Source organism: Cnephaeus nilssonii, assembly GCF_951640355.1.
Source record: "Cnephaeus nilssonii genome assembly, chromosome: 19".
In the NCBI taxonomy this organism is placed as follows: domain Eukaryota; kingdom Metazoa; phylum Chordata; class Mammalia; order Chiroptera; family Vespertilionidae; genus Cnephaeus; species Cnephaeus nilssonii.
Genome location: NC_137090.1, coordinates 36369079 through 36394741, shown reverse-complemented (window position 1 = coordinate 36394741; position 25663 = coordinate 36369079). Strand labels below are relative to the sequence as shown.

Sequence of the window (25663 nt, the reverse complement as noted above, 5' to 3'; positions counted from 1 at the left end):
AATATAATGGGAGATATTGGAAGGTTCAATACTATTTTTAAGTTATGGTCATTTCTGAAACTAATCTAGAGATTCAACACAATTCCATTAGAATTTCAAGGGGGTCACAAATAGACAATCTAATTATAAAATTTATATGTGAAGGAAAGAAAATAAAAAAGCAATGTTGATTTTGGAAACAAAGTAGGAGGACTCATGTTGCCCTGGTTTCCAGATTTTAAGTTAAACCTGGAAATATAGATAGGTATAGAGACTATAGAATAGCTTATAGAGTCCAGAAATAGATCCACTCATGTATCATTCATTGATCACTGACAAAAATCTAAAGACAATTCAATGGAAGATAGTCTTTTTAATCATTGGTACTTGAGAGATTGAATTTCCATATGCAAAAAAGAATCAAAATCCATAGCTCGCACTCAATAAATTCACTCAACATGGGGCAGATACTTAAAGATTTTAATGTGAACTGAGGAAGTTCCTCCAGGACATCCTGGGTCATGGAGTCAGAGAAGTCAGAGAGCAGGAAGTCAGGATCATGTAGAGCATAAATGAGGTGAAGTGGTTTTAGGTTGCATCCTCTAAAGCTAGTCAAAGTCAGTGTAGAGTTGGTTACTGCACCTGTGGCTGGAAGAAGAGATGAGGCTGAGAGAATTAAAAATGGCACACAAGAAGTGTTTCATATAGCTCTCAAGAGAAAAGTGCTTATAACAATGGTTTCATTGATTGAGAAGTTGAGCCTACCACCTGGACATTTTGAAGTTCTTATGTGAACCAATAGACAAAGAGCAGTATTGTTATTCTGCTTAGGGTGACAATAATTATTGCAGATGGAAAACTAGGAAAATTTACACAAATGGATCAGAGAAGACCATGTCTGAAATACTGTGAAATTCTTTTGTTATAGCTTACTATTGTCATGTCTAATAATGAATGTTATGAAGATTATAGCAACCCAATAAAAGCAGGATCAATGAGGATGCAGATATCCCAGAAATGAAGGTCTGCATAACATCACTATGTAAAGAACCCCATCCAGCTTTTATGATAGTCAAGGAGAACATGGAATGTGTGATGAAAGAAGGAGTTATAAAAGTCAACCATGGTCTTGTGATCAATTGCAACAAAGGGAAGATGTGGAGACTAGGAGTTAATCTGACACCTGTGGCTGGAAGAAGAAATGTAGAGTAGTAGAGTTAACGATAGTGGCTGGTGTATTAAGGTTTTCTTAAAGAAGTAAGGAGATACAGGTACCTCAGTGGGATTAAAACTAGATTTCCTTTTCAATCTTGGTTGAGGAAGATTGAAGAAGATCTGGTAGAGTTTATCTTTTCTCTTACTCTATGTTTTCCACATACTTGCATATGGTTGGGTCATAGAGATCTAATGCGTGTTAGCTGCTGATATATTTCTCCCATTGGGTATGCTTATGAGGACTTGGGGTGTAGTGGAAGATTCTACCACCCTGAGAATCTTTCCAAAATATGTATCTTTCATGGCATTTAGCTTAAAGAATATTGATTACTTCTAATTGTCCACCAAGTCAAGCCTCCTACACTACTAATATATTTTAGGATATTCACACTCTGGTCCCTGCTAGTTGGCTTCTCCAACCATTTTCCTTCACCTCTGAAAATGTAGGCTTCAGCCCCATAGGCCTAATGTCCATTAAACAGATAGTGTTAAGTCGTCCACACATGAGCTTCTCTCCTTTCTCAGCTTCCCCCAAACTATAGTCAGGTGTGATCAGTGGCTATAAACAGTCACTGTTCCAGGATTCTGAGAGCATGGTGCTAGAGCAGTCTTAGGTAATTACTTTGTACTTAATGAGTTCCTCTAGGATCTAGATTCCTCTGGGATCCAGGGCCTTTTCTTTTGGTCTAGGGATGTATAGGATGGGAGATGTGAGAAGGGATGTTGCAGGCACAGGTGATGACTACAGAGGCTGTTACTTCACATGTCTTAGTGTATAAAGAGGAGCAAAATCTCAGCCAAGCAATCACTCTCACACAAACTGGTTAAGTTGGGCAGCGGATGAACGGAGGAATGACTTGGTTTCTTAGAGCCCTTCTAACAGGACGGTCTTGATTTCTCAGGTTGTGTGATGTTCTGCTGCAGTATTTTCAGGTATGATGACTCTCCTCTTCTCCACCTCTCAGCCTCCAAGACTTCCTCAAATTCTAAAATATTTTGATGAATGTCTACCAGTTACAATCCCTTTTTACAATAATAGCATCCATTACTTCCTATGGAATATATTCCCACAATGTAATATAATTTTAATATAATGACAACTTTTGAGGCAGGCTTTAATGAAATAGTTCTAGCACTTGATTGATTTTAGAATTACCTTGAGTTTTACAAACCTTGGCACAGGACCCCTCTCAGATATTGTGATTAAATCTGTCTTAGGGAGACCAGTGATCTTTATTTTTAATAGCATCATAGTTACTTGCAGTTTACTGTGTATTTGGTGGACAAGGATGGGCATCATCAGAATGCTAATTTACAAAGTATCTGCTTTCCTACTGAGTCAGAATCAGAGTTTTATTAGAACTCCCAGGTGATTTGCATGGACATTAATTTCAGAAGCATTGCTCTAGGAGATTTTTAGGTGCAATCCAAGCTGAGAGCTACTGATTAAGTGGGTGAAGAAGATGAGAGGCTTATTGTGTCACCAGTGGTATCATCTGAAAGCTCTGTCTCTTGTTTGTCATCCCAGCTGTACGATTGACATAAGAGTCAGGTCCCATTAATTTACCTGGGAAACAAAATTCAGAGAAACCAGGTGTGTGATTTACCTGATATCCACCCCGCCCCCTTCCACTGTATTGTCAGTGCATAGTGTCCAAGTGTAAAAACTGTTAATGTGGCTGGATCAAACAGCATCAAAGGGTGGAAATCCCAGGAATTGGACTCATTGATGTCATTATGGAAGGAGTTTCCCACATCTCTTAATGTTTCTCCTCTGCTTTCTTTGTCTGCTTTGGAGGCACATTAAGGTGTCTCAGTCAGGATACTCCAGAGAAATAGAACCAATAGTAGATCTATCTATCTATCTATCTATCTATCTATCTATCTATCTATCTATCATCTATCTATCTATCATCTATCTATCTATCTATCTATTTATCTATCTATCTATCATCTGTCTCTATAAATAGATAGGTATGTATCTCTATTACCTTTATCATCTGTATTAGTGACAAGAGTAGTGAATCTCAGGTACCCTAACATTGTCCATGGGCACAAAAATCACATTCATAAATTATATAATAAAGTGTCATATTTAGTGTTAAATGGTTGAGGTTAGAGACTTCTCACTCTGTGAAAATTTAGTAGGAGTAGTGACTCTTACTTAAAGGACTTCTGCTGTCTTTAAAGTTGGAAGAATGCATGTCTCAGCCTGAAACACAAACCATAAATATTCATGAAACATCAGCCACATGGAAGACAGCTATAAAGCATTAATATCAAAGGCTCTGAGTGCTATGGAGACAAGCACAGTGTGCTGTGAAACACAGCAGTGGTCCTCACCTGGTCTGGAGAGACAGGGAAGGTTTAGCTGAATAAGTGACAGAGTAAGAGACATGTAATATACCTGGAGGGTAATTAAGGGCTAGCCAGGTGAAGAGAGAGCAGAGGGAGGAAAATGTTAAGCATGAGGAACAGCAAGTGCAAAAGGCTGGAGGCAAGAAGTTGTGACATTGACGTCCAGCATTGATGGAGAGAGGAATGGAAGTGCAATTGTGGGTCCAGATGAAACCGTGGAGGTAGAAAGGGTCAGGATGTGAGCACTTCTTAATTTAAATATATGTGGCATAAAATATTATATTAGTTTCAGGTGTACAATATAGTGATTTGACATTTATATACCTTACAATGTGATCACCACAATACCTCTAGTTAAGCATCTGTCACCATGCACAGTTATCCCAGTGTTATTGCCTATATTTCCCTTTAATGGATGGGTGAAAAAGATGAAGCATTTTTTGGAAAGAAATCTTGCATTTATCTTAAGAACAATGGGGATCCATGAAGATTTTAGGGAGAATGATGATCAGATTTTCAGTGAGACTGAAAGACATTGTCAGAAGCAGGGATGGGAATTAAGAGGCTGATTCAATAGTATAAACAAGGTAAGAGGTCAGTTGGTTTAGGGGAGTGAAAGTGGAGAAAAGGAATGGATGAATGGGAATTAAGTGGCAGAATCTATCAGACTTGTGGAAGGAGTGGATGTTGATGATGGGAGAAAGGTGGGAATGAAAGAAAACCCTCAGGTTTATGGCAGGAGAGCCTGGACCTCTTTTAATGAGATGTGGGGAATCAGAGGAGGAAGAAAATGGAAGAAGAGCAGGGTAGGGTCATGATTTGCTTTTGGGATCTATTGAGTTTAAAATTCTGTGATACATCTAAGGAAAGAAAATCATTGCATATACTGCTTTATAGATTAGAGAGACATATATATCTGAAGTTTAAATGGTAATCAAAGCCTTTGAAGTAGATAAGTGTTTCATGCTAATGTATGTAGAATTATAAGAGTACAGTGTTTAGGAAAAAGCCCTGAGGAACATCTCGTGTAAGATTTTAACTGAGCCCTAGCCAGTTTGGCTCAGTGGATAGACCCAGACTGAAGGGTCCCAGGTTAAATTCCAGTCAAGGACACATGCCCGGGTTGCAGGCTCAATCGCCAGTAAGGGGTGTGCAGGAGGCAGTTGATCAATGATTCTCGCTCATCGTTGATGTTTCTATCTCTCTTCCTCTCTGAAATCAATAAAAATTATATATTAAAATAAACACGATTTCGATTTAGCAGGAGACGGTTACAGTTACTGAGGCTGTCTGGCCAGGCAGGTATGAGGAAAACTGATACATTATGTGTCTCAGACGCTAATGGATGAGAGTGTTTTAGAAAAGTCGGAACATTATTATGTATTGAAGAGAAGTAAAAAAAAAAAAGTCATTTTTTTTTTTTATCATAGAGGTTCTCAATAGAGTTTTGGAATGCAGAGATTGTAATTATTGTGAAAAGGTAATATAAAATAGTTTTGTAAAGTACCTACAACATCATGTATTATAAAAATGTGTTCATTTTTAAATTCAGGTGTTAATGGATACTATTATTTCTTCCTCAAAGTACTGCAGACAGATATGACTGGAAGGAATCAAACTGCCATCACAGAGTTCCTCCTCCAGGGCCTGCCCATCGAGTCAGAGCGGAAAAACCTGTTCTATGCCCTGTTCCTGGTCATGTATCTTACCACCGTCCTTGGGAACCTCCTCATCATTTTCCTGATTCGCCTGGACTCTCAGCTCCACACGCCCATGTATTTGTTTCTCAGTAACTTGTCCTTCTCTGACCTCTGCTTCTCCTCTGTCACAATGCCCAAGTTGCTGCAGAACATGCAGAGCCAAGTCCCATCCATCCCCTACGCAGGCTGCCTGACACAGATGTACTTCTTCCTATTTTTTGGAAGCATGGAGAGCTTCCTCCTTGTGGCCATGGCCTATGACCGCTATGTGGCCATCTGCTTCCCCCTGCACTACACCTTCATCATGAGCCCCAAGCTCTGTCTCTCCCTGGTGGCGCTGTCCTGGGGGCTGACCACGTTCCATGCCATGTTACACACTCTGCTCATGGCCAGGTTATGTTTTTGTGCTGACAATGTGATTCCTCACTTTTTCTGTGACATGTCTGCTCTGCTGAAGCTGTCCTGCTCTGACACTCGAGTCAATGACTTGGTAATATTTATCATGGGAGGCCTTACTGTCATCATCCCGTTCCTACTCATCATCATGTCCTATGCACGAATTGTGTCATCTAGTCTCAAGGTCCCTTCTGCTAGAGGTATCCGCAAGGCCTTCTCCACCTGTGGCTCCCACCTGTCTGTGGTGTCGCTGTTCTATGGGACAGTTATTGGCCTATATTTATGCCCATCAGCTGACAATTCTACTGTGAAGGAGATGGTCATGGCTATGATGTACACTGTGGTGACTCCCATGCTGAACCCCTTCATCTACAGCCTGAGGAACAGAGACATAAAGGGAGCCCTGGGAAGAGTCTTTTGTAAAAGGAAAACTCCCTTTTCTGTATGATGGTAAAACTTAATATTTTTGAATTACTTTATTTAGTAGTCATATTGATATTAATATGTGGATATCAAGTCACACTTTCTTTTCTTCCTATTGATCTTTTAAAAATTACATTCTAAACACTTGTATAGTACAGTGGTCGGCAAACTCATTAGTCAACAGAGCCAAATATCAACAGTACAAGGATTGAAATTTCTTTTGAGAGCCAAATTTTTTAAACTAAAACTATATTGGTAGGTACATTGTTATTAACTTAATTAGGGTACTCCTAAGCTGGCCTTTGCTAAAAACTCAAGGGGCCAAAAGCCGCATGTGGTTCGCGAGCCGCAGTTTGCCGACCACTGGTATAGTAAGTGGAAGAGATGAAGTGGAGGTGCATAGTTAAACTCGGAAAGGGAATCTCAGTTACTTGTTAGCAAAGTCTTCCTCTTTATTATCCCATGTGATACTGAACCAAAGTTTTAAAAACTTTGAACCAATCTATATGTCTCCAGTTATTAAAAAAGTAATTTGTCATGTGTTTTTTTGAACCAAACTATTCTTTAAAAATACTTGCCACTATGGAATAAAGTTCAAATTTCTTACTTTCTTGATTACCTCTGCTGAACTGGACTTTTTCTTGTTGACTACAAATTCTTAACTTATGTCTTCCTCAGCAAGTGTTCACAATATCCTGTCTTTTAAACATGAGTCATCTGATTTACTTTCCTTTCTTTTGAATTGAAGCTAACATAAATGGATTATCTATATCCCGTGCTACATAGTTAAGTTTGTCTTTACCTGGGAGCTAGCTCATACCTCGAATCCTAAATGTTCCTTCCTCAGTTCTGGGGAAGGAGGTTAGTATTTAAGGATACCTCACTCTTGTTTAATATTTTGGAATTTATCAACAACTTTTATATCCATGATCTTAATCTACGCTTGTGATGAATTCTGCTCCTTTTAATGGAACTTACCACCATTTAAAAGATTTAAAAATGGAATTTGATGACTTGCTAGGGTCCCAGAGTGGGTTAGTATTGAGCTTATTTAATATCCCAGTATATCTGAATTTAGGGTTTCTTATTTCCTCCCACCTCAGAAATAAGGGGAGCAGGCCTTCATTTTTCAACCAGGTATGGCACTGTCTAGGTTTACAACTGGGTCTATTTTTCTGTATTCTCTCCTCTAAGTGGTAGCATCTAAACCCATAATTTGAATCCTCTCATGTATTCTTTTTTTTAAAAAATATATTTTATTGATTTTTTACAGAGAGGAAGGGAGAGGGACAGAGAGTCAGAAACATCGATGAGAGAGAAACACTGATCAGCCGCCTCCTGCACACCCCCAACTGGGGATGTGCCGGCAACCAAGGTACATGCCCTTGACCGGAATCGAACCCGGGACCCTTGAGTCCGCAGGCCGACGCTCTATCCACTGAGCCAAACCGGTTAGGGCCTCTCATGTATTCTTACTTCCACATCTCTATCTGCAGTCTAGACCTTCCCATTTCTTAATTTTTATTTTCATCTTCATAGTAGTTATTTCCACTTCAAGTACTCTAGAAACACCTTAATCTTAATATGCTAAAATGAATTCTTTATATTTCATCAATTTTGTTTTTTATATTCCATTTTCAGCTTTATTAAGGTAAAGTTTATAAAAATTTTACACATTAAAGTATACATCTTAATGAATTTGGATATATAATGTACATTCACCCAATATATAGCACAACTAAACATATCCATCACTTCCAAGAATTTTCCTGTATACTTTTGTGGGTCTTTCTTTATTTTTGAAGAATACTTAACATGAGTTCTATCCTTTTAACATATTTTAGAGTGCACAATAACGTAATATTAACCATAGGTACTATATTGTACAACAGATCTTGGAAGTTACTCATCTTAACCAAAAGAATCTTTATTTTGTTACCTATTGATAAATCTTTCTAATTTCCCCCTTATTTCAGTCCCTGACACCCAGCACTTTATTCTGTCCTTTTATGATTTTGATTAATTTAAATACCTCATATAGGTGGAATCATGTAGTATCTGTTTTCTGTAAAAGGGTTATTTTACTTAACATAATATTCATCCATGTTGTCACAGATGTCAAGGTCATTTTTAAAATGATGGGCAATATTCCACTGTCTGCATGCATATGCCACATTATTTTATTCATTCATGTATTGATGGGCATTTGGGTTGTTTCCACATCTTGGCTATTGTGAACACAGGACTGCAGCTATCTCTTTGAGATCACGATTGCATTTTCTTTGGATATATACACTGAGTGGCCAGATTATTATGATCTCTGAACGCATAATAATCTGGCCACTCAGTGTACTTCTCTTGAGTACCTCATTTATTTGATATCAAAGATACTATAAATCATGCACCTGATCAGTTTTCCCCCTTGCACTGGCTGATAGAAAGCTCAGGGCAAATAGGTGGTTGATCTCTAGCAAAAGTCTAGAATACTTTTGGTACCCATTTGAGATACAAATACACTGAGTGGCCAGATTATTATGCGTTCAGAGATCATAATAATCTAGCCACTCAGTATATATACTCATCCCAGAATTGAGATTTTTGGATCATATGGCAGTTTTGTTTTTATTTTTTGAGAAACTTCCCTACTGTTTTCCATAGTGACTACACCATTCTATGTTCCCACCATCAGTGTATATGTGTTTACTTTCCCCCACACGTTCTCCCGTACTCATCTTTTAAAAATAATATCAATCCATCCAAACAGGTGTAAGGTTATATCTCATTGTGATTTTGATTTGCATCTCTTAAGATTGGTAATATTTAGCTTCTTTTTCAAATATCTGGAGACCTATGTATGTCTTCTTTGGAGAAGCACTTTTCCCTTTTTTAAGAGGGATAATTATTTTTTTGCTATTGAGTTCTGGGAGAATCTCCTATGTTTTGAACATTACCTCCTCATCAGGTAGATGGTTTGCAAATATTTTTCTCTTAGTCTGCAGGAGACCTTTTCACTGTATTGTTTTCTTTGCTGTACAGAAGCTCTTAAGTTTGATGTAGCACCAATTAGTACTTAGGAATAAACCTAACCAAGATGTGAAAGACTTGTATACTGCAGAAAGAATTTAAAGCAGACATAAATAAATGTAAAAACATGACATGTTCATGGATTTGGAAAATTAATATACTAAAACATCCATATTCCCAAAGTAATATATAGATTCACTGCCATCCTTATCACAATCCCAATTACATTTCTTAAACAAAATAGAAAAAAATTCTAAAATTCATATGGAACCACATTAGACATCACAAAGCCAAGGATTCTTGAGGAAGAAAACAAAACCACAGCCATCACACTGCCTTATTTCAAACTACAGGGTGGGGCAAATGTAGGTTTATAGTTGTGAGTATGTGAGTTTATTCTTGTATTATTATTTATTTATTATTCTGTTATTTCCCATATAAACAACTATAAACCTACTTTTGCCCCACCCTGCATATTACAAAGTTATAGTAATTAGAACTGTAAGATACTGGCATAGAGATGGACATATAGACAATGGAACAGAATAGAGAACCCAGAAATACATGCACATATATATGCGATCAACTGATCTTTGACAAAGGTGCCAAGAACATGCACTGGGGAAAGGAAAGTCTCTTCAACAAATGCAGCTGGGAAAACTTGGTATCTACAAGAAAAAGAATGAAGCTGGACCCCTATCTTTTACCATATACAAAAATCAATTAAAAAATAGATTAAGGAAAAGGCAAGATCTGTAACTGTAGAATTCTTTGAAGAAAACAGAGAGAAAACTTAAAAAAATAAATTTATTGGGTGACATTGGTTAATAAAATTATATAGCCTTTAAGGGTATAATTCTATGATACATCATCTGAATATTGCATTGTGTGCCCATCACCCAGAGTCAGATTTTCTTCCGTCACCATATATTTGACCCTCTGTACCCTTTACTATCCCCAGCCCAGTTCCCTCTTAACAACCATACTGTTGTCTGCATCTATGAGTTGTTTTTTTTTTCTTGTTTGTTCATTTGTTGCTTTTAGTGTTATACCCCACATATGAGTAAAATCATATGGTTCTTGACTTTTTCTGCCTGACTTATTGATTTTAGCATGGTATTGTAAAGATCCCTCCGTATTGTTGAAAGTGGCAGTATTTCATCTTTTCTTATGGCTGAGTAGTATTCTATTGTACATACAGTGTGTACCACATCTTCTTTATCCAGTCCTCTATTGAAGGACACTTTGGTTGTCTCCATGTCTTGGCCACTGTGAATAATGCTACAATGAACATAGGGGTGCATGTATCTTTGCCAATAAATGTAAAATTTTTGGGGTAGATGCCAGAAGAGGGGTTACTGGGTCATATGGTAACTTTATTCTTAATTTTTTGAGGAGTCTTCATACTGTTTTCCATAGTGGCAGCACCAGTTTACATTCCCACCAATAGTGAACGAGGGTTTGTTTTTCTCCACAACCTCTTCAACAGTTATTATTGTCTCATTGATATGGAATCTCATTGTAGTTTTGATTCTCATTTCCCTAATAGCTAGTGAAGTTGAGCATCTTTTCATATACGTATATGTTGCTCTTTTGTATGTCTTCTTGGAAAAAAGAGTCTATTCAGGTCCGCTGCTCATTTTTTAATTGGATTGTTTATTTGATTGGTGTTGAATTGTATGAGTTCTTTATATATTTTGGATATTAACCCCTTTTCAAAGTCATTGTTTGAAAATATTTTCTCCCATTCAGTTTTTGGCCCTTTTGTTTGTTTTTTGTTGTTGTTTGTTTGTTGTTGTTGTTGTTGTTTTTGCTGTGCAGAAGCTTCTTAGTTTGATAAAGTGACATTCATTATTTTTGCCTTTACTTTAGGATCAAAGTAATAAAAACCTCTCTAAGATCAAGGTCCACAAATTTATGAAAGTTTTTATTCTGTATATAAATATTAACACATTAAAATTTATATTAATATCAACTAACAATGAATAAACACTTTAAAGTACCATTTACAACAGCACTACACAAATACTTAGGTATATATCATACACAATATATGCAAAGATTTATATCTTGACAATCACAAAACATTGATTAAAGAAATCACAGATGATCTGAAAAATTGATAAATATAATGGGAGATATTGGAAGATTCCATACAATTGTTAACATATGGATATTTGCCTGGCCAGTGTGGCTTAGTGGTTGAGCATCACCTATGAACCAGGAGGTTATGGTTCAATTCCTGCTAAGGACACATGGTTAGATTTTGGGCTCAATCCCCAAATAGGAGGAGAGCAGGGGGCAGCTGTTCATTGATATTCATCATTGATGTTTCTCCCTTCCTCTCCCTTCCTCTCTGATATTAATAAAAACATATTTTAAAAAAGAATATGGAAATTTCTGACCTCAGGCCTCACCCCTGCCTGGGTGCCAGGCTGGGGACCTCAGGCCATGACCCCCGCCCTGGCGCCAGGGCAGGGGACCTGAGGCTGTGCCCCCCCTGCCTGGCGGGGCTTGACAGGGGACCTCAGGCCATGCCCCCCACCCAGTCTGGGCTGGGAGACCTCAGGCCACACCTCCCGTCCTGGTGCCGGGCCAGGGGACCTGAAGCTACATCCCCTGCCTGGCGGGGCTTGACAAGGGTGGGACTGGCCGGTCTGGATCTAGCCCAATGTGTGTGTGTGTGGGGGGGGGGGGCACCAGCCGGGTCTGGGTCTCACATGATTTTGAGGCACATGTGGGTGGGCAAGGACTTGACTCTGGGTCCTGTGGTACGCCCCAGACTCTGACAAGAGGAAGGTTTTCATATACATTTTACTGATTTTCTTTCATCCCTGACACTTCTATTATAGAGAAAGGGCAAATAGCAATATTAAATTATTTCCTCTAATTAATCCCCTTTTAATGTGCACGCATTTCATGCACCGGGCCACTAGTGATATTATAAACGCTGTTATGAAATTAAAAATGTACAAAAGAGTACTGCAGCTTGGTTTGAAATTTGTACTGTTTCTAAGAGGTAATATGCTAATTGGTCCTAACAGTGTCACAGTCACGACCGCTAAGGAGGAGGCTGCCTGCATGTGTGTAGCGGGGCGTTGCTCCTGGACTTGGGGTGGAAGCGGGGAGGTGCCCGGAGATAGTCCCATGCCTGGAAGGGAGGGGGTGAGAGCCTGTAGTGCCCACCTCACCAGTCCTTCGCCACCCACCGCTCACACTCAGAGCACCCCGCCGCTCACCTACCTGAGGAAGGAGCACAGCACAGCAGGTTTCCACACTCCCCTCCAGTGCCATGACAGGGCAGAGCCACCGCATTGCTCCAGAGATGGGGCAGAAGTGGGGAGGCACCCGTAGAAGGCAGGACCAGCCCGAGGTTACTCGAGGGACTGAGGGCAGGGCTTGAAGCGGCCAGAGAAGGCCAGAGGGGTTGGGGGGCTGGGCCAGGCATGCTGGAGGCCTGCATGGAGATGTTCAGGTGTCAAGGCAGGGCGACGGGTGGGTAGGCGGGTCGCGCGATTTCGTGCACTGGGCTCCTAGTTATTAATAAAATTATAGCTTCTTATGGGATAAAAAAAATGTCTGACCTTTTGGATGAGGTTAGGTGTTCTTACTCTTATCACATCCTGCATTTCCCCTCAGACAGCATTTGTGATACTTGGTAGTAGCTTATCTAGTTGTCATGTGTTCCAGTTAGATTGTAAGCTATCTGAGGGCAGGGACCATATCTACCTAACCATAGTTTTCCCACAGCACATGGTAGTTGCTCATTAAATATTTCTTGAAGGAATGCATTAATGAACTAATGGATTATGTATTTTTTGGGTGAATTGATCAACACATTACTTGCTATCATAGGGCTTAAAGTCCCAGTGAGGAGAAATGATTGGCATATATAGAAGCAATCATTGGACAGCATAAGGCAATGGTGATCAAGTGCTATAGTATTTGGTTCTGATAACTGCACATGGTAGTTGCTCATTAAATATTGAAGGCCAGAGCCGGGCCGGCGTGGCTCAGTGGTTGAGCGCCGACCTATGAACCAGGAGGTCACGGTTCAATTCCTGGTCAGGGCACATGTCCAGGTTGCGCATTCGATCCCCAGTAGGGGGAGTGCAGGAGGCAGCTGATCAATGATTCCCTCTCATCATTGATGTTCCTCTCTCTCCCTCTCCCTTTCTCTCTGAAGTCAGTAAAAATATATGTATTAAAAAAATATTGAAGGCCAGACACTGCAGAAGATGGAGAAGGGGGATATTAGCATGGGCTGTGATGGTCAGGGAAAGCTTCCCTGTGAAGGTCAGACTTGGGGTGAATCCAGAATTCTGTCTCTGGACATGATTCATTCAGAAACGTGAGTGAGGAAGGCAGGGTTGGGGGAAAGCACTGGGTTTGTACTAATAGATTTCTTTGGGACCCAGGGATCCCAGGGGGCAGGTCCTTGTAGAAGAAAAGAGCCAAAACACAATGGCAGGGACTCCGGTTGGAAATGTATGACATGGAAGTAGCAAACAGGAGGCAAGCTCTGAAGCCACGCTCAGACAATCTAGGTAAGCTGGGAGGAAGTTCAGAAGAGATAGTTATTCTAAAATCCTCTTTAACAGATATTAGGTTTCTATAAATCTATAGTGCAACTCTCTGTAGGATAATTTAGAAGTCCTCATCCTCGCAGTTCTAATAATATAAATTTCTAGGTATAGGTTCAGCTTATCATAAGTTGAGAGGAGATCCTCACTATTGGGTTCTAGTCTGTTCCTTCAGGGCCAGGAGCTTCTTCCAACTTGACAGTGCTCCTCCACACCTTCCCCACTGGCACTAAGTGCAGGGCTCATTGAAGGGGTGCGGAGTTGGGCAGGAGTACTTGGGAAAATACTGCCTCTTCATCACAGAATGAAATGATGGCAATACTAAGTCTGATTAATGCCATACTTTGTCTCACATATGGCAAGTTTTTTTTACATGTACTGTTTAATTTTTTGCCTTCCTTTGATGTGAAAAATTAGATACTTATATTCCTATTTAGCTGATGAAAGAATTCACATGAAGGAAAGTTAAGTTCCTTGGCCGAGTTCATGAAGCTGCTGTAGGTGTAGTAAGGTAAACCCAGGCTGACTGGCTCCAGGGTCCTAGCACTTAAATACTGTGTATGCCACACCAGGGTCATCCCATCTCAGCTGCTTATCCTGAATGTTCGCATTATTTCCTCTAATTAATGGAGGAAATAATTAGAGGAAATGTCTCCAGAATGTTCACCTCAATTCTATTCCCCTCTAACTCTTACTTCCCTGACTAATGTTCCCTGGGTCAATAAAGTCTTAAAAGAGAAAAAAGACAAGATTTTTCTGTGTGTTGGGATAGTATTAATTTAAGTAACAAAGAAATAAAAGTGGAGGAGCTATATTCCCAGTAGTTCCAGTGTCAGAAAGTGGATCCAGAGCTTTGGGGCTGGGCTTTAGTGCCTGTAGATGGTGAGAGAATTTCTGCTGCCTTCTAATCTTCAGCAACTCAGGCCTTCATGTTGTCCTGCAGTTTGAGCAGCCCCTGTGGGTCTAAACAGCCTCCAGGCATGGAACATGGGCTAGAACCAGTTTTGGGCTCACCATCATCACGTCCCCATATCCTCTGAGGTGGGTGGCTGACGGATGCAATAAGCTGGGTGGGTAGATAAGTAGATGGGCATACTTTCATTCTCTAGATTGTAGTGAAATGGAAATCACAGGACTCATAAAGATTTAAAGGATTTTGCTCTCCCTTTAATCTCCATTAACTATAATAGCAGACATGACCCACACTGCTCCCAGCAAGAAATTTCCAACTGTTCAAACAGCTTCAGGGCCTCGGAACTCAACAGTAGGTTGATTGTGCGAGATCTACCATCACCTGAGGGGGTATGTTTTTATTTATTGTTTAGAGAGAGAGGAAAGGAGAGAAACATCAGTTGGTTTACTCTTTCTTATACGTATATCATTAATGTTTTTTTATATTGATTATGTGTTGCAATGATGGTGCCACAAATATATTGACTTAAATAAAATCCAATTAACATTAATTTCACCTTTTCTTTTGGCCTTTTCAAGTATGCTTATTAAAAATTAAAAATTACACATGTGGCTCACTTCCATGGCTTGTATTTTATTGCTAGTGGATAGTGCTGTCTTAGACTAATCAACATGCTTCATTTTGATAGCCTCCAAAATTTTGATAGTTTAAATTTTTCACCACTATGTGTAATGTTGACTCTTGGTAAGATAGTTCTTTTTATTATGCCTATTGGGAAATTTTCAGAAAAAAAGCCCTCTGTGGGGCCTGAGACACCCTCCTTAATTATGATGCTTTTTCTTAAATTAGTCAGAACTGATCAGCGATCGTAATTACATGAGGTCACCAATGTCTCCATGCCTCCTCCAAGGACTAGGCTTCATATCTGCAATGAGGCAGGACACTAGGCAGAGTGCACATCCCTTGTTCAAACTTCCTTTGGTTTAAATGACATTTACCGACTTGTCCTATCAGTGTCCTAAGCAAGGTAAAAGGAGAGGATGTTGGGATGCCCATAAGGTCTGCTGTGAGTGAAGCTGTCCCAATGCCAACAGCCACCCAGTGTTGTTAGTGTAATTTCAAATATGATAAGCTGGAATTATTAATGTTTGACCCTAGATTTTCATATTGACTTCCATAGGTGGAATTGGTCTATAATTTTATGCTTTATGTCTTTTTTCCTTTTTCAGTAAGTTATGTAGCTTTTTAAAAATTTAATTTTAGGTTCTAGAATGCCTTAAGCAGAACCTAGGGATTATTTGTTTTTTGAAAGTTTACAAATCTAGAAAGTTCCCTGGTCCAAGGATTTTTTAAAATTGCACTATAATTTGCATATAGTACACAAATCTTAAGTGTACAGCTCACTGAATGTTACACCCATGTGTACACACTGCACAGATCAAGATGTAGGGCATTTATATTACTGCGGAAATTTCCCTTATGCCCTCTCTAGTCAATAACCCATATGTGTCTAGAGGTAACCACTATTCTGGTTTCTATCACCATAGATTAGATTTGTTGGCTCATTAACTTTATATGGATGCAATCATACAGCACTTTTCGAATTTCAGTTCTTTTTACTCAACATACAGATTTTTGAGATTTATCCATGTGGTTGTTTGAATCATTATAGTTCATTCTTTTTCATTGCTATATAGTATGTCATTGAAATGAATATGCCACAATTTGTTTATCCATTCTTCTGCTGATAAACATTTGGGTTTTTCAATTTTAGCTACTATGACTAAAACTTCTGTGGAAAATCCTATGATACACCACTTTGGGGACATTTGTTTTTATTTAGTTTGAGTATTTTGGAAGTGAATTTTCTGCAGGTAAATGTTAAACTTTAAGAAACTGCATTCTTACCATTGTATATTCTTACTAGTGATGTATGAGAGTGTTAGTTGCTCCACATCCTTGCTAACATTTGATATTGTCACTTTTTCATTTTAGCCAATCTAGTGGGTGTGTAGTGGTATCTTAAAATTTTAATTTGCATTTCCCTGATGGATAATAATGTTGACCATTTTCTAATATACTTGTTGTTGACCTAAGGACTTTTATTAGAGATAATTTTTATTTTTAAGTTTATTTCATATTTATTGCTCTTCAATGTTTTCTACTTTTAAAATATTTATTTTAATTATCTATATCATTGAGCTTTTTTTCAATTTGTTTTTGCTTAGAAAATGTCTTATCCAGATTTTCAAATTTATTTGAGAAGTTTTAGGAAGATTTAAAAATTTGTCTTTACAATATCCTTTTGTTACTATATCCCTTCCCCCCATTTTTCTTTTCTTTGATTTTGTTAATCCTCACCCGAGGATATTTTTCCAATGATCTTTTAGAGAGAGTAGAAGAGAGAGGGAAAGACAGAGAGAAAGATCAATGTGAAAGAAACACACACATCGATTGGTTGCCTCCTGCATTCGCCCCAACCTGGGCCTGGGCCAGGGAGGAACTTGCAACCAGGGTATGTATGTGCCCTTGACTGGAATGGAGATCTAGACCCTTCAGTCTGCAGGCCGACACTCAATCCACTGAACCAAGCCAGGCAGGGCTATATCCTTTTTCTTATTCCTAATGTTCTAATACTTAGTTTTATCTTTTAAAAATTAAATTGGCCAGTTTTGTCTATTTTGTTCATCTTTTGAAAACAGAACTCAAATAATTTTTATGATTTTACAGCTTTTATATTTTCCAATTTTTTAGTATATGCTTCTAGCTCTATCAGTCATTTAGTCCCATTAATTTGAATTTTTGCCACTTTTTTTCTTCCCTTTTCAGTTTAATACTTTATTCATTTATTTTCATTTTTTTCTAGTTTATTAGTAAAGACTAGCATCGATTTTTCTTCTTCTATGATGCAATCCGAAGCTAGAGGGATATGGAAGTGTTAGACTGCTTCCTGCTTACTTTCATGGGTGGCCATGGTGCAATTATGGAACATTCTTATAGAATTATGAAATATAATTGAGTTTGACCTACAACTTCACATGCTTTTATAGGTTTTTAAATTTTTATACTAGAGGCCTGCTGCACGAAATTGTGCACAGGTGGGGTCCCTTGACCTGGCTGGTGATCGGGACCCATAGGGGCTGTGAGAGGTTGGCTGGGGGGAGGGGTTAAGGGAGGTTGGCTGTGGGAGTGCACTGACCACCAGGGGGCAGCTCCTGCATTGAGCGTCTTTCCCTTGGTGATCAGTGCGCATCATAGCGACTGCTCCACCGGTTGCTTAGGCTTTCATATATACACTAAAGGCCCGGTGCATGAAATTTGTGCAGGAGAGGGGGGATCCCTCAGCCCGGCCTGCACCCTCTCCAATCTGGGACCCCTTGAAGGATGTCCTACTGCCGGTTTACAGGGATTGGTCCTAAACCGGCAGTTGGACATCCCTCTCGCAATCTGGGACCGTTGGCTCCTAACTGCTCACCTGCCTGCCTGCCTGATAGCCCCTAACCACACTGCCTGCCTGCCTGATTGCCCCTAACTGCTCCCCTGGCAGCCTGATCACCCCTAACCACCTCTGCCTTGGCCCCTGCCACTGTGGCTTTGTTCAGAAGGACTACCAGAAGATGTCCAGTCAACCCAGTCTAATTAGCATATTACTCTTTTATTAGTGTAGATATATAGGTATATATCTACACTAATAAAAGAGAAATATGCAAATTAACCATCACTCCACTACACCCACCAGCCAATCAGGAGCTAGTATGAAAATCAACCCAACGAAGATGGCGGTGGCCATGGAACTGGAGTGAGCAAGAGGCTTGGGTTGCCCCCGGCGATGGAGGAAGCCAAGCTTCCCACACACCCTGACTGGCCCTGGCCTCCGCTCAAGGCTACAAAGTTTCAATTATAGAAGTTAAATAAATCCCAGATACCTGCTTCCAGTTGGCCCTGGCCTCTGCTCAAGGAGGCGCTGAAAAAAAAAAAAAAAAAAAAGCCCCTTACCCAGGCTGACCACACCCCCATGGGGTGAGGGTCCCTGCTAGGGGGCGTGGCCAGCCTGCAAACAGCCATCAGCCCCTCACCCAGGCTTGCCAGGCACCCCAGTGGGAACTCCCACCCTGAATGGGGGTGTGGCTAGCCTGAAAATGGCCCTCAGCCCCTCACCCAGGCTGACCATGCACCCATAGAGTAAGAGTCCCTGCTGGGGGGCGTGGCCAGCCTGCAAACAGCCATCAGCCCCTCATCCAGGCTGGCCATGTCCCCCTAGCGAGGACCCTCACCCCATGGGGGCATGGCTAGCCTGCAAACCACCACAGGCCCCTTGCCCAGGCCACCCCACACCCCAAGGAAACCCCCACCCTGATCCGGGACACCCTTCAGGGCAAACCAGCCGGCCCCACCCATGCACCAGGCCTCTATCTATACTAATAAAAGGGTAATATACTAATTAGACTGGGAGACCTTCCAGGAGACCTTCCCGACATTCTTCTGGACAAAGCCATGGTGGCGGGGCCAAGGTAGAGGTGGTTAGAGGCCAAGAGGGGAGGGAAGTTGTGGGTGATCAAGCCAGGATGGGATGGCAGTTGTGTGTGACCAGGCCAATGGGGGGGGGGGGAGGCATTGGGGTGATCAGGCCTGTGGGGTGTGCAGTTAGGGGTGAGCAGACCAGCATGGGGGCCAGTTGGGGGCAAGCAGGCCGTCAGTGGGGGTCAGTTGGGGGTGATCAAGACAGCGGGGGGAGGGGCAGTTTGGAGTGAGCAGGCCAGCAGGGGGGCAGTTGGGGGTGAGCAGGCCAGTGTGGGGGGAAGGTGGGGGCAAGCAGGCCAGCAGGGGGCACACTGGCACGGGGGACAGTTGGGGGTGATCAGGCTGGCGAGGGTTATTTGGGGGTGAGCAGGCCAGCAGGCAGAGTGGTTAGGGACAATCAGGCAGGCAGGCAGTCAGGGGAGTGGTTAGGAGCCAGCAGTCACGGATTGCGAGAGGGATGTCCAACTGCCGGTTTAGGACCGATCCCTGTAAACTGCAGTAGGACATCCTTTGAGGGGTCCCAGATTGGAGAGGGTGCAGGCTGGGCTGAGGAACACCCCCTGTGCACGAATTTCTTGCACTGGGCCTCTAGTATATATATATATATATATATATATATATATATATATATATATATATATTTGGGAGAGGACAAATAAAATACTCAACCTTATGACTTTTGGGGTATTTGATTTAAAAAATATGTTTTTGAAAGTACTGAAATCTATATAAATATTCATACTGTAATACAAATTATTCTTAATTTTGAAAAGGTAAAACAAATGCAACATGAAAATGGGAAACCAAAGTATCATTTCAGAATTCCTCCTCCTGGGCCTGCCCATTGAAGCAGATCAACAAGTCCTGTTCTATGTCCTGTTCCTGGCCATGTATCTTACCACCGTCCTGGGGAACCTCCTCATCATCGTGCTCATTCACTTGGACTCCCACCTCCACACACCCATGTATTTGTTTCTCAGCAATTTATCTTTCTCTGACCTCTGCTTCTCTTCAGTGACCATTCCCAAATTTTTGCACAACATGCAGAGCCAAGTCCCATCCATCCCCTATGCAGGCTGCCTGACCCAGATGTACTTCTTCCTGCTTTTTGCAGACCTGGAGAGCTTCCTCCTTGTGGCCATGGCCTATGACCGTTATGTGGCCATCTGCTTCCCCCTGCACTACACCACCATCATGAGCCCCAAGCTCTGTCTCTCCCTGGTGGTACTGTCCTGGGTGCTGACGACTTCCATCTCTTTGTTGCACACCTTGCTTATGGCTCGGCTGTCTTTCTGTGCTGACAATGTGATCCCTCACTTTTTCTGTGACATGTCAACTTTGCTAAAGTTGGCCTGCTCTGACATTCATATAAATGAAATGATGATATTTATCTTGGGAGGGCTTGTTATTATTGTTCCATTCCTGTTGATCTTTTCATCCTATGCACGAATTGTGTCATCCATCCTCAAAGTCCCTTCTGCTAGAGGTATCCGCAAGGCCTTCTCCACCTGTGGCTCCCACCTCTCCGTGGTGTCACTGTTCTATGGGACGATCATTGGCCTCTACTTGTGCCCTTCAGCCAGCAATTCTACTGTGAAGGAGACTATCATGGCTGTGATGTACACTGTGGTGACACCCATGCTGAACCCCTTCATCTATAGCCTGAGGAATCAGGACATAAAGGGGGCCTTGCAAAGAATCTTTACTAAGTGGACAATTCATTTTTCTTTGAGACAGCGACTCTAAAGATTAAAGTATGTTTTCAAACAGTAGGTGTAATAATGACAAGGACTAGTATTCTAAAGTTCTAGCAGCACTCAAGTGTGGCACTGCTAACGCAACTCATAGAGCGCTTCTGGAGAGGAGTTCCCCCACATGTCACTAGGGGCGGGTCATTGTGCCTCTTGGGTTTATCACTGTATCCTACTTGTGATGTAGCACAAGGCTTGATGTGTAGCAGATGCTCAGTGGTTATTATTCAATCTTGAAGAAATACCACTCAACCTTGGTATTTATTGTACTTAAAAATTGTACAGTCATTCCTAATTCTCCAATAAATCCAAATGACTCTGACACTTCGGTACCTCGCTTCTGCCAAACATATCTATTCCCTGAAGAATATCTTCCAATTTATTATGTGCATGCTTTTTAAATTTTCACTCTCCAGAATAATCATTTCTCCTCTTACTAATCTACTTGGTTCTTAATTTTCTTAATTCACCTATTTATTGATCACATTCTAAAATGATCTTTTTTCTTTAACTGCACCAATCATTTGCCAGTTAATAACAAATTACTTCTTTTGATAATATCTATATTTTTGGAAGAGAATTCCTCTTTTGAATTAAAATAATATGCTATGGAATGGACCATTACATTTTGTTATGAATTGCTTAAGTTATAGACATTAAATGGTAGCCCCTATATAGGCTAAGGTAAAACAAATAATGACAGAAGGATTAGTATCTCTTATGACTCCCAGATAGATTATTTCCCCTCTGGAACATGATGCTGAAATTATTTGGTGCTTCATTTATTTCTTTTCTTACCAAGTGCTCTCTGATCTCTACAGTGCCTTGTGTAGTACACTGTGTCAGCTGGATGTAGAATAAATATTTATTGATTTGATTTGAATGCATTTTCAAGTTTTTAAAAATTAATTTATACCTTAAAAAGCTCACCTTTTACAAGGTTTCCTAATAATGACAAAATTGGCTTAATTTATTCTTCAAAAATTGTTTCTATTACAAAAATAATACATTCTCACTGGGAAATATCCAAACAATAAAGAAATAATAATAAGACAGAATGTGAGGGTCCTTCATGAATTTGAGGACTCTGTTTCCTCTCATGAGGCACCCCCACCCCCACCCCCACCCCCGTGCACGAATTTCATGCACCAGGCCTCTAGTATGAAATAAGTCTCTAAAACCAACTTCTATAACTTCCCCAACATCATTCACATTATGTGGAGATCTTTTTAAAATACAGATGTTGATTTAGTAGGTCTGGGGAAGACTTGTGATTCTGACTTTCCAACAAGCTTTCACATAAAGCAGATGCTGCTGCTTTGCAACCATACTTTGAGTAGCAAGGTTCTAGAAAATTTGTAGGAAAGATTTCAGAAAAAAAAATTAGAAATAATTTATTAAAAAATATAAAGAAGACTATACTGGATACCCCTTACTTATCATTCATTCTCCCTTAATTCTCTACCTATTTCCTTTTTTTGGAATTTTTCTCCCTTCCTTTGTGGATAGGTTTGATGGATCTGAATCCCAGTGTGAGGTTCTCCCTAGCTAAGGAGTGGGCCCAGGATCCAAGACAGGCCAGTTGGACACCCACTCCTGAGGTCCACATGTATATGGAGTTCACATCATCTATATATTCTCTTTGCCTTAAAATTATGCATTGAGATTCTTCCAAGTATTCAGGTGTTGCTTAAGTGCATGCTCATTACTGTATGACATTCTCTCATATTAATATACCACAGTATATTTTCATATTCTAACGATGATGGAATTTGTGTTTTCATGTGCTATTATGAATAATACTCTATGAATATTCTTTATATGTGCCCATTGGTATTGATTTAAATGAGTTTCTGTGATCATATTTTACATTCTCAAGAGCTCTTTTCTGGTATCTAACTATTCCTTTTTAAGGCCTCTTGTTTTTATTTCATAGGTTCAAAATCTCCTTTGTTTTATAAGGATGTTTATTATAGTTTTCTTTTTCTTCTTCCCCCACCCCACGTTACTTCTTTTTGTTTTTCCCCTTTTGCTTGCACTTTCTGTCTTGTTATTCCTTTCTCACACATGATATTGACTGTCCTCATTACTTAAGGCAGAGACCCCCAAAAGATGATTGGAAGCTCTGTGACAGGGTGAGGCAGTGGGACAATAGACATGACTGGACTATTTAATTGGTTGATCTCTAACTATTGGTATAGGAATGCATTTATCTTGTCCTTGTCCTTGGAGCTTCCTGAGAAATAAATCTAATGAGTTGCCTGTGCCTACATCTTTCCACTGAATTTATCATCCCATTTGAGAAAGGAAGTGGTGCTTCAGCTTCCCTGACTCAATCAGTGACCAAGAGAGAACAATGAGCTCTCCTAAATGTTCTTACTGAGGCACAAACCATGTCTATCTGCTACAGTTTCAACACTGCAGGTCAGAGACTACAGATAACAGCACCTGTGTCACTGGTCCAAAGTCTGTGTTCCCTAAGCTTCAAAAACGCCCAAACTCAAAATGTCAGAGTTTGGAGTAAGGAAAGGTTGTTTGATTGAGAAGGCATCACCTGAGAAGATGGGAGGTCTAGTGGTTTCTCAGATCCATTTGAATAAACTATAGAGTTCAGGCTTATTTTATGCCAAGAGAAGGGGAAATGGGAGGGGCAAAAGGTGATTGACCACCACAGACATCTGGGTGCCAGCAGGGATCCAAGAAGACTGTGCTAGTCAATGTGAGTCTGAGTCACGAAGTTCTTGCAAATCTTTAACAACATACTTCCTTTATCTCCTCAAGCCACAAGCAGAATTCCTCTAATGATTAGCATGTCTATATGCAAGACTAAGCAGAAGCTATTAGCCTGAGGCCATGGGAACAAAGCAGGCTTGAACAAGATGGAATCAGAGAAATCAAGTTTTTCATTCTACATCCTGACAAAAATCACCTCAACGAGTCTGAAGTAATTTTATTGTTTCCAGACCCTAATTAAAATTTCCCGACACAGCGGGGTTTGGCAACTCAACTTTATCTTTCTATTCCTTCCTTCCATTTGATGTAAAACTATTCATCACTGAACTGTATGAACCCTAACTGAAACTTTTAACACACCACTAGGCGGACTTTTTGCTTACTCCTCTGCCTATATAAGCATCCCCGTCCCCTTTGTGAAGTTAGAGCACTGTTTCACAGCTTCTTGAAGCTCTGCTCCCAAGCTAATAGTCCTCAGCAAAGCCCGTAAATAAAAATTTTTCTAATATTTTCAAATATTCAGGTTTTTTTTTCATTGACACTATCTATATCAACACCATGGCATCTTCCCTCCCTCCCTCCTTCCTTCCCTTCCTTCCTCCTGTCCTTCCTCCTTTTCTTCCTTCCTTCCTTCTTTCCTTCCTGGCATCCACCTCTCTACCTATTGTCTGGATTTTATCCTCCCTTGCCTGCCTTTTAGAGACAGTTCACTCTTGTGAAGAATGAGGAAATCCTTTTTTAAAGTCCATTTGAGGATGAAGTCAAAATAGAAAAAGGCAGTTTTAAGACCTAGAGAGAAACTGAGTTCTAGAAACTTTGATCCCTCGGACCTGTGAGAGGCTTTCTCCTCGGGATGGCAAGATGGCTGCTGCAGCAACTCTCCCTATTTTGTCTCTTGGGAGACAAGGAACCTTTCCCTCTACTTGGCTCAGCTTGAGGTCTAGGACTCACCCTGGTTGGACCAACCTGGGTCACATGCCCTTCCCTAAACCGATAACCTTGGAGGATTGAGGACACTGCTTGGCCATATTTGAGCTGGGATGCAGCCCAACCCAATACTCATGGGTTGGAAATCCATGGGAAACGCAAGGGAAATCAAGTGTGGTTATTTGGAGGATTTGAGGGATTTCGGGACTGAGCAAGGGAAAAGATCTAACCACAAGGTGGCAGTAGCACATGTAAATTCACTTGGGCAAAATTGACAGGTTTGCATGCATGGTCATCCCTCACAACAGCAGGCTGGACAGAGGCTACAGCCCCAGCCCCAGAGTTGCTGCTCAGAAGGGTAGGAGGGCAAGGCAACTCCCAGGGGAGAGAGTCATCTTTATTTTAAAAATAATTGGATGTGTAAAAATTTGAGTTTGATGTCGGGGGCTTTTGAACAAACAGGTCTCAGCCTGCAGTGAAGACAGAGCAAACAACCCAGAGGGCAACACCGAGAGGTCATATTTGTCTCATTTATCTAACAGGTCACCAAAAGAAACAGCCCCCAATCAAGCTGCATACGTGCCCATATGGCAAGATCTCCTATATATTAAGTGGGAAAACAAAACAAAAGGACAAGGAAAGAAACACCGAGATGTATTTTAAATCATGACTAAGGATGAGAAAAGGTCCCTAGACAAAGTAGGATCAGAAACCTCTCCTCGGCTCCTTTGATTATATAGGTTGCCAGTGGTGATGGGAGAGAGTTTCAAGTGCTGAGTGGTTACCTGGACCAATCGTGAGGCAAGGGGGCTGGGTGGGGCTGGGCTCATCTTCTGCTGAAGCATATGGGCTGCATCAGGGTGGGTGAGCTACGATGAATATAAGATTGCTGTTAAGAAAGGGAGAAGGGCGACATGGACAGAGAGCAAGCTTTGACCAAATGAACGCTGTAGTGTCTGAAACAGTACGAACAACTGGAATACTCTCTTCCCGCTCTTTCTTTATCCCATTTTCCTCACCTTCAACTCGGGTTATTGAGTGCATGTCTTAGTTTTCCTCATGACATGTGATTGGAAGGCAGAGAGGAGCCATGGTTTTTATTTCTTTTTATCTATCATGCATGGCAATGAAAGCCAGAAG

General features: G+C 40.7%; 1 protein-coding gene across 1 annotated transcript in view; it reads left to right on the top strand.

Annotated features, from left to right (window-relative positions):
- Positions 1 to 5151: 5151 nt before the first annotated feature.
- The window catches only part of LOC307115471 (uncharacterized protein), a gene marked incomplete at both ends in the record, with an annotated part of 41156 nt that continues 20644 nt past the window's right edge, over positions 5152 to 25663 (top strand). The window contains 2 exons of the mRNA XM_079798679.1: positions 5152 to 6090; positions 20160 to 20741. Coding sequence (XP_079654805.1) covers positions 5152 to 6090; positions 20160 to 20741 — 1521 coding nt within the window. The remainder of the gene's footprint in view (positions 6091 to 20159; positions 20742 to 25663) is intronic.